The 9,631-nt window shown below is 45.2% G+C and overlaps 1 protein-coding gene across 2 annotated transcripts in view; it reads left to right on the top strand.

Moving 5' to 3' along the window:
• The window catches only part of SH3BP4 (SH3 domain binding protein 4), a 69,816-nt gene that overhangs the window by 34,952 nt on the left and 25,233 nt on the right, over nt 1-9,631 (top strand). For both annotated transcript variants that reach the window (XM_077313448.1, XM_077313440.1), the window contains exon 2: nt 4,737-4,926. In XM_077313448.1, the coding sequence (XP_077169563.1) occupies nt 4,809-4,926 (118 nt within the window). In that variant the 5' untranslated portion in view covers nt 4,737-4,808. The remainder of the gene's footprint in view (nt 1-4,736; nt 4,927-9,631) is intronic.

Here is a 9,631-nt window from a genome sequence, read left to right as displayed (position 1 = left end):
ATTCCTCCAGCAGTAGGCCCAAGGGCTGTGTGTTTCAGTGGGCCTTGAGGAACCGAATTCGTCATCTGGGATCACTTTCAGAACAGATGAAGAGAACTACAGGCAGAAATGGGGATTAGAACAATGGACCCCCCCCCCCTCCTGGAACATCTAGTTGACAACCGGGCACTATCGACCCTCCTCTTTTGCCTCCCCTGCGACCAGGAAGTCTTGTTTTCTGTTCTTGTTTTATTTTTATTGCCTACTGTATTGTGCTTTTAGGGGTTGGTTTTATGGGATTCTATAAAACCAACCCCTAAAAGCACAATACAATAACAATAGGCAATAAAAATAACCCGCCGCGAGCCTTGTGGGAGCGGCGGGTAAGAAATTTAATAAATAAATATCCAATTTGAGCCATCCAGGTCCTTTTGCGTGTGTTTTAGAGGGGAGCCATATTGGTCTGCAGCAGACCAGGCTTTCTCAACCAGGGTTTCATAAAGCCCTGGGGTTTCTTGACAGCCCTGGAAGGGTTTCCTGAATGAGTAGGAGTGAATTGGTTTTTTAATATATTTTTTAAATTTGTTAAACATTTATCAGGTGATATGACAATATGGTCATGTCAGCCTTCCCACCCCTCCCAAAATGGCCAGTGATGGGCCTGTAGGGGGCAGAGAGGGGAGGGGCTTCAGCTGGGTGTGTACACAGCTATGCTTCCCCACCATATTCTGCACAATTGCACCACTTCTGGGGTTTCTCAAAGCCTGAAGAATGTATGAGGGGGGTTCTCAATGATATAAAAAAGTTGAGAGAGGCTGGGTTAGATTCAGGTCTAGTAGCACCTTAGAAATCAACAAATGTTTCAGGCATAAGCTTTCGAGAGTCAACTTTCAGGATTCTCTAAAGCTTTTATTCTGAAGCTACTGATGGATTCTGGTGGTCTATTGAACTCGAATCTATCTCTGTGCATGTGTGTGATTTGTTCATCAAAATACTACTTAGACGCTGACATGCTTGCAACTCCAGGGCTCCTGTTTCGTGTGTGTGTCTTGCATTACTAATAGAATTTCATAATTCCTGCTAGAAGTTTGGCCTACTTACGTTTCACACCAGCTGGCGCTGCAAATGTGGGAAATGCTACAGAGGGGAAGCACTGGGGTAGAACGGCCAAGCATTTAAGCCTAAAACCACTTAGCACAATATCGTTTTCCCTAGAATAATTTGCTGCGTGCATAATACCAACTATCCATATGGTGAAAAAGCCCTTCGGCTACTCGGTGACTGGCTTGGTTTGAAGGCAAGCAGCTACGAGATGGAAGTATCTTATATTTTATCCGCCGCTCTAAATTTGTCCCATAGACATCTATGCTAGAGAGACAGCTTGGTGTAGTGGTTAAGAGTGGCAGCTTCCGGTCTGGAGAGCCAGCTTTGATTCCACGCTCCTCCACATGCAGCCAGCTGGGTTACCTTGGACTAGTCAGTTATCTTAGAACTGTTCTCACAGAGCGGTTTCTCTCAGAGCTCTCTCAACCTCATCTCCCTCACAGGGTGTCTGTTGTGGGGAGAGGAAGGGAAGGCAATTGTAAGCTGCTTTGAGACTCCTTCAGGGAGAGAAAAGCGGCATATAAGAACCAACTCTTCTTCAGTAATATCAGGGCTCTCTCAGCCTCTCCTCCCTCACAGGGTGTCTGTTGTGGGGAGAGGAACAGAAGGCAACAGTAAGCCACTTTGAGATTTCTTTGGGTAGTGAAAAGCAGAGTATAAAAACCAATTCTTCTTTTAGATTTAATTTGCAATTGCAAATTGCTGAGAAGTTTGTTTGATTGGTGTTTTAAAGTTAAAGTATTCATAACAGATGAAACTCAAATACTTTGGCCACCTCATGAGAAGGAAGGACTCCCTGGAGCGATTGATGCTCATAATGCTGGGAGCGATTGAGGGCAAAAGAAGAAGGGGGCGACAGAGAATGAGGTGACTGGATGGAGTCACTGAAGCACTCGGTGCAAACTTAAATGGACTGCGGGGAATGGTAGAGGACAGGAAGGCCTGGAGGATCATTGTCCATGGGGTCGCGATGGGTCGGACACGACTTCACACCTAACAATAACAAATTCATAGTAACTGGCTCCTGTGGGTTTTCTGGGCTATGTAGTTGTGGTCAGTCAGTAAATCTTAATTGGCATATAGAATCATCATTGCATAAGCCACCGTGAGCCAGCAGGCCAGGAGTGGCGGCCTAGAAATGGAACAAACAAGCAAATAAATAAGATTAAGATACAACATCTGTTCCACTTCTGTTCCACTATATATTTCTGGTAAGGCCTTGGAGGAAGAACGTGTCTCATGGCTTAAGTGCCACTCAGCGCTTAACACCCACTCAAGGCAGCTGTCCCGCCCCTGAGTACCTCCTCCCCCAACCGGCTTACCTGTCTTTCCAGCGGCCAGCCAATTACCTTCCGTTCCGCCACCCTTGGCCACCCCCTCCTCCTTCTACTTCCCTCCAAGGCTCGGAGGCTGCAGATCCCTGCCACGTGAGAGCTGCCCCTGTTGGTGAGTTCCATAACAGCTGCCTGCAGACTTTCTAAGTCCTGGGAGAAGGGGGAGGCCATCTGCAGAGTTCTTCCACACCACCCCTCTAATCTAATGCCCATGTATTCCTGAATGCAATGGGCTTGGCCCCTGGTATATAACATAAAGGTGAGCAAATATTAGGAATTTTGGGATAAAAGTAATTTTAGTCCCTGATGTTTCGCCACTGCCTGTAGCTGGCATCTTCAGAGGTAGAGGACAGCAAGCCACCGAGAGAATCCCATCTTGCCATTTCTTGCCTCTATAAAGATACCTGCCTCCAGACCCACAATAGCCAGTTGCCTCTGCCCCTGAAAGCCTTTGACAATTCATTCTTAAAAACGTTTGCAGATCGAAATGATCAGCTCACACTCAAAAGGAAATCTTTCCCATCTGCAGAAGGCAGACCACGAGCATGAAAGGTTGCTGGTCAATTGACTGGTCAGATATTAGCTGCCTATTATTTGACCATGGGTGAATACTCCACGAGCCAAGTATGCCACTCAATAGGTGTCAGCTTACTTTTTATTCTCAATTTTAGTGTTCACGTAACAGTTGAAGTTGCCCTATGTTGAATTAGACTCTTGGGCATGAAGGTTAATGTCGTTCTTTGATTGCCGGTGGTTCTCAGGTGAAGGTCTTTCAGATTACCTACCACCTGATCCTATTAGCTGCAGATTCTGGGAATTGAACCTGACACATTCTGAATGCCAGGCAGATGCCGTATCGCTGAGCCATGCTCCCTCCCCTGGGATGGTATGTTTTCCCCCTAGCCCTGTAGCAGACCGTACCAAACTGATACAGAACAGTCCTGCTTGTTACTTGCTTTTAGCTGCAGGCATCTGGTGAAAAATTGACCTTGTGCTTATTTGATTGTCAGCTTGCCAGCTCTAGAATTGCCTTCCTTTCTCTAGGAGGGCAAACTGAAGCCATGTGATCCGGTGATTTAGAATGGAGTCATGTGATCCGAATAATTGCAACTGTTTTTTCCCCCCCCTGTTGGTATCCAGCTTCTGTTCCAAAGAGCTTAACACGCTCTTGAAAAATTATATCCCCCAAATCTTTTTGGTCCTTCGGGTCTTGGCCCCCACCTGATGGAATGAGCTCCCAGAGGAGATCAAGGTCCTGCTGGAGCTGGCACAGTTCTGCAGAGCCTGCAAGATGGAGCTCTTCTACTAAGCCTTGGGTTGGGTCCAGTGACCCTATAGGTTCTATGGCCCCTCCCTCGCCAAAAGACCCCATAGAGAAACCCAGCCTGGGAAAAACCTACCGGTAGTGACCAACTCTGGGTGATTAGACAACAATCAATGCCACTAATTACATGCTCCTAATTTGTTAATAGGTTTTTAATTGTCTGTACAGTTATTGCTTAATGTCTTATTTACTGTTTTAATGGCTTGTTATTGATGAATTGTGCATGCACACCACCCTGAGCCAGTCTCCGGAGGGCGGTTTAGAAATCTAATAACTGATTGTGATGATGATCATGTTCCTGGACTCAAATCTAGCTGTTCTATGACAGACCAACATGGCTACCTCCTGAATCTGAGTTAAAGCCAGCAGATTTTAACTGTGGCCATAAAATAGGATTCTTTGGTCAGTTTGCTCACAGGGCAAAATATTTTGTTACCAGCCTGCAAGTCCATTGCATCCAGGAATGCAACGGGCCCTAGTGGGCGGCCGATCTACCGTAACACTTGGTGGTGGGGCCGATAGTTCAGCGGGTGGGCAGAGGGTGCGCGGCTGTCAAGCGGGGCATTACACTGACGGGTAACGGGCCCCACATCTGGTCGTTCTGGCGTGCAGTGGCCAAGGCGGTAGGCGCGCTGCTGAGTGGGGCAACGGTTGCACCGCTGTTAGGCCCTCCATGGCAGGCTGATCAGCAGTGAAGGCACGATGCCATGGGAGCACCCTCCTCGTTGGCCAGGCAGCATCTGGCCGCGAGGCTGGCTGAGCACCTCGCGGCCGGCTTCTGGAGGCGGGTGCTCCAGGAGTTTGGTCCGTGCAGACGGAAGTGCAGGCCGGACACCCAGAGGTATCCCAGACGGCGATCCGCCCAGAGTGGCTTTTTCAAAATATTAGAGCCACCAATGGCTAGTATAGGAAAAGGTATTGTAAATTGTATAGCGGAATTGAAAATAACCTTTGAAGGAGTTATTCTTTACATTTTTCTCTTTTGCTACTGGCAGGGGGGTTCCAAATGTTGATGCCAAAACATTTGCCACAAGTCCTGTAGAGAAGATGGTCTGGTAGATTTCAAGATGGCCGCCCAGAGGATCCGTGCCGCTAACGCCAGTGGACTCCCACGATGCAAGTCCGAGGGGACACTGATTGACCTGAGTGATGAATTTTCAGAAACCAGCTTCAGCTCTGTCAAAGGTGAGGGGCTTTTTTTTTCTGTGTAAGCAACTCACAATATTGAATCAAAATCAGGTTGCCTGTAGAAGTGGATTTTGCCTCTATTGCATGGCTGTGTAAAAGGGACAATGAGATTTATATGCTCACTGCAGACACCACACTAAGCCATAGTGTACTAACCATAGTTAGAGCATGATTTTAGCTTAGGGATGTCCAGTAAGAAGTCTCATGGGAATTGTAGTCCATGGACATCTGGAAGGCCGCAGTTTGACTACCCTTGTTTTAGACTGATTGTGAGCATGGTACCCTCAGCTGAAGGGGCAGTGGCCTCAGTAGTTGGAGCCAGTGTGGTGTAGTGGTTAAGAGTGGTGGCTTCTAATCTGGTGAGCCAGGTTTGATTCCCCGCTCCTCCACATGCAGCCAGCTGAGTGACCTTGGGTTCGTCACAGCCCTGGTAGTGCTGCTCTGACCAAGCAGTCCTGTCAGAGCTCTCCCAGCCTCACCTACCTCCCAGAGTGTCTGTTGTGGGGAGAGGAAGGGAAGGCGATTGTAAGCCACTTTGAGACGGCTTAGGGTAGTGAAAAGCGGGGTATAAAAACCAACTCTTCTTCTTCTAAGTCTTTTTAACTGACAAACCATCCAATTGATCCAACAATCAGCTGGCACAAGCCATAGTCTGCAGATAGTGATTTCTGGTTGTAGCCACTATGCCACATTTTAATAATATGAACAACAGCAACTCTATTATTATTATTAATATTAATAATAGTAAAACAAAAAAAAACAACTTTATTTTCATAACCTGCCATTCCCAGTTGGCTCAGGGCAGGTAACAAAGGAATAAAACATACATATAAATCATGTGATTACACAGTTACATACGGTAGTTAAAAACGGTATATCTAAGTTTAAGTACGTTATTTTTTTAATGCCTCTTTAAAAAACCTTACTGGGGGTGGTTAGCTTATAATGGGTGAGTCAGTGGGGGTTCTTAGTGGGGGTTCTGAGTTCTTTCCTCTATGTTAAATTCTTGGACTCAACCCCAGGTCTGGTGGAACAGTTCTATCTTACAGGCCCTCCAGAACTGTTGAAGGTCATGAGGGGCCCTGATCTCACCACAGAGAGCAATTCACCAAGCTGGGACTAGGGCAAAAAGGGTCGTAGACCTGGTTGAGGCCAGTTTTACCTCTTTCAAGCCAGGGATCCTGAGCAAGTTCTGGTCTTTTGATCTTAATGCCTTTTTGAGGGGAATAACAGAAGAGGCAGTCTAACAGATACAAGGGTCCCAGACCATTTAGGGCTTGAATTTGATTCAGTCTCCAGTCTGGGGCCAGTGCAGCTGGGAGAGCTGCCAAGTTAAAGAAGGTTAACTGTTAAAAAAACCTAACAGTAGTGTGATTTGATGTCTTAGCTGAGTCCCAAAGTGTAACAACATTCCACTCGCTGTGTTTAAGTGTACCAGTGTGTCATTTTTTAATAGTAAAAACGGATGGTCCTGGAGATCAAAGAAATTACTGAGGGAGCCATTTGAACGATGGTCTGAAGTAAACAATTCAGCTGAAAATAACATTTCTGTTCATAATGCCCCCGATGGGCCTGTCGTTACAAGATGTAGAGATGATTCAGTTACGTTGAATTTTGTCCACATGCAACTGAAAGAAGTGTTCAGAATCACTTAACTGGTTGTCATGGTGTCCCTCATTTTCAAACCACAAAATCTGGCCTGAAGGGGTGAATTTCGTGAGGCTTCTGGCAAAGCTCAGGCTTAAGGCATTACACCCCGTTTTAACACACAACTTAAAGGTGAGGTTCAGTTTTATACTAGCCTGTTACAAACTTTTGACCATGAAGGAGCCCCTGAAATAATTTTTTGGACTTTGAGGAGCCCCGGAAGTGATGCCAGCTGGCAACATCTCATCAGAAGTGACAACACTACCCTCACCCTTATCTTCCCTTTTGCTCCCTCCCCCTTCATTTATTACTACTATGGTGGTTCTGCCTCATGTAGGCCGGAAAGAAGAGTAGGAGCTGAGAAGACAGCCCGGACCCCCTCCCCCAAAATCACGCCACTTCACAGCTCCCAGGACCCTCCTTCAGAGTTCCTGGTTGGGAATCCCTGTTATATTCAGAGGAGTTTGTGGTGTGAAGTTCTGCTTCCAGAGCGGCTTGTGGCATAAAGTGTGAATGCTCCAGTCTTCACTGTTTAGATCAGTTATTTTGCCATGCAAAATAGTTTTTCCTCTGAGGCTTCAGGCTTCAATCAAAACAATTCAGTGTCCAGTCCTATGTTGCAATTTTGCATTCATCTTTTACATTTACTTGACATTTACGTTAAAATTTTACATCACCTATTAAGGAAGACCCAACGCTTGCTTGTCTTCGTGTTTAAGGAATCTGGTGCTTTGAATTCTTGCAAATTTAAATGAACAAACAAGAGATTTCCTCCATCTGATTAGAATGATGATTCGGGTAGTGTGGTGAGAACAGTTTGAACTAAGAATTCTTTTCAGTCAGGCTTTTGGTATCAGTATCTACAAAGAAGAGATTATATTAATAGGATTTGGGGATCAGTTAATAATTACACAAAACTGACAAAATCGGAACAGTTGCTGTGTAATCCTCTCAGGCAACAAGGACTTAAGTCCACAATATATATATTTCAAAACTGTCCTGGGAGAGGATTTAATGGTTTGTATCACTGAAAAGTATGAGCCTCTTGTGGCGCAGAGTGGTAAGGCAGCCGTCTGAAAGCTTTGCCCATAAGGCTGGGAGTTCGATCCCAGCAGCCGGCTCAAGGTTGACTCAGCCTTCCATCCTTCCGAGGTCGGTAAAATGAGTACCCAGCTTGCTGCTGGGGGGTAAAACGGTAATGACTGGGGAAGGCACTGGCAAACCACCCCGGATTGAGTCTGCCATGAAAACGCTAGAGGGCCTCACCCCAAAGGTCAGACATGACTCAGGTGCTTGCACAGGGGATACCTTTACCTTTACCTTTTATCACTGAAAAGTAGTTAGGGATGGCTTTGTAACTTCACGATGCCAGCTCTAGAGAACAATACTTAAATTATTTTATTGATGGGGTCTCATTCTTGTTAGCCAAAGTGCTTATAGGTGGATATGCACTTTGCTGGAAATGCAAAAGAAATTATTATTATTATTATTATTATTATTATTATTATTATTATTATTATTATTATTATCATCATTATTGGATTTCTAGCCCGCTGCTCCCCTAAGGCTCGTGGCGGGTGACAACAAAGAGTGGCTGAGCACCTAATGACTTTCTATCCAACCCAGGAAGGCACATAATTTAGAAGAGTTGGTTTTTATACCTTGCTTTTCACTACCTGAAGGAGTCACAAAGCAGCTTACAATCACCTTCCCTTTTTCTCCCCACAACAGACTCTGTGAGGGAGATGGGGTTGAGAGAGCTCTGAGAGAAACTGCTCTACGAGAACATTACTATCAGGACTGCGACTAGCCTAAGGTCACCCAGTTGGTTGCATGTGGAGGAGCACGGAATCAATCAACGCTGCTGCTCTTACCCACCATACCAAGTTGGCTCAGTGGGCATCCCAAGAAACTCCTGCCTCACCTTATATTAATTTCATCAATTTCCAGCCTCATTTCTCCGCACCCATTTATCCTGATTAACCAACCCTTAGCCCTATTATCAAGCCTGGTAGCTTTTGCTGTCTGGTAATCACAGGATCATCAAGCACCACTTACACCTATAGGTCACCCCAGGTAGCAATCCAGATCATTGTCCATCTCCAGAAAACCCATCAGGTTATTATTTGGGGGTTAGTACATCAAACTACCCCAAGGGAGCATTTTGCCATATGAAATATGTTATTCTGCTCCATAGTAGTGTGTGTATATTGGATCCTCTGCATACCCCCACTTGTATAGGGGCTTTCTGTTCCCCCTGTGAAATGCTGGTCATTTTGCGGCTGACTCAGTGGACCTTTTCTGGTAAGTATTGCCTTCCCCAAAATTGCTTTCTCCCCTCACCTCCCTGATTTCGTCTTGGTTAGCCTGGTATGTGTTTTCAGCGTGCTTGTATGTGTGTTTTACCCCTTTATTTCTCTTCTGATTAAAAAAAAAAAACCTTTCCACTGAGTTTCATCTGCTTTATTCCGTGAGTTCTCTTACAGGAAAAATTCCCATAAACTTTGGTGGAGAATCCCAGTTACCCCCTGTCATTGTGTCTCCATTAAAGCTGATTTCCCCCAAATAATTAGGAGACTGCCTCCTTGGATAACATGATGGGCTTGATTTAAAAAAAAAAATCAGTCAATTGTTGCCTGAATTTGTTACATTGGTAGTAAAACAGAAGATAGTGCCAGGAATAGATAAATGATTGCAAAGCATGTGGACTGCAATGTTGATTAATAAGCAGACTGTGTACACACATATGTGGGATGGGAAAAAATTGCATTGGAATTGCCAACCATCTGTCAGATTTGTCAGATTTTAGAATAAGAACTAGCCATTGTAAAATGTTCGGTGCTGACATTGCTGCGATTTTGGAATTTGTAGTTTCTCTCTCTTTTTGATAAGTGTTGGGTTTTGATGGTAAAAAATTTTCATAAAATAATATAAAACATGATCTTGAATGCCAGGGATGCTGTTGCATGTTGGAGCAAATAAAACACAGATTAAGTAAACACACTTCTCCTCGTGGGGGGGAGGGGCTCTCTCTAATATTGGGGTATCTATGGCT

This window comes from Paroedura picta, chromosome 1 (assembly GCF_049243985.1).
Source record: "Paroedura picta isolate Pp20150507F chromosome 1, Ppicta_v3.0, whole genome shotgun sequence".
Lineage (NCBI taxonomy): Eukaryota > Metazoa > Chordata > Lepidosauria > Squamata > Gekkonidae > Paroedura > Paroedura picta.
This window is presented reverse-complemented; position numbering and strand designations above follow the sequence as displayed.